Raw genomic sequence first — 260 nt, forward strand, 5'->3', positions numbered from 1 at the left:
GTCCAGGGGAAGTGCCCCGACCGCGGGTAGGGCTGGTGCCCGCTGTGGTTGGACACGGAGGAACAGTAACAGTTGTCCACGGAGCAGACCAGGATTTTGCGCCCGCCGTACTGGGAGAGCACGGACTGCTGAGATGAGGTGGTGTTGGGGTAGTGAGATGGGTTGAAGACGGAGCCCGAGTGCACCGGCTGCGGGCCGCTGGGAAGTCCGACTATGTGCTGCGTGGAGCTACAAGGCACCATGGCTTGTGGCAGCCGGCC

General features: G+C 64.2%; 1 protein-coding gene across 1 annotated transcript in view; it reads right to left on the minus strand.

The window, feature by feature from the left end:
* Nucleotides 1–5: 5 nt before the first annotated feature.
* LOC104544171 (probable E3 ubiquitin-protein ligase TRIM8) overlaps nt 6–260 on the minus strand; it is a gene marked incomplete at its 3' end in the record, with an annotated part of 3,579 nt that continues 3,324 nt past the window's right edge. The window contains exon 7 of the mRNA XM_010188957.1: nt 6–260. Within this exon, the coding sequence (XP_010187259.1) occupies nt 6–260 (255 nt within the window).

Source organism: Mesitornis unicolor, unplaced genomic scaffold (genome assembly GCF_000695765.1).
Source record: "Mesitornis unicolor isolate BGI_N332 unplaced genomic scaffold, ASM69576v1 scaffold45077, whole genome shotgun sequence".
Lineage (NCBI taxonomy): Eukaryota > Metazoa > Chordata > Aves > Mesitornithiformes > Mesitornithidae > Mesitornis > Mesitornis unicolor.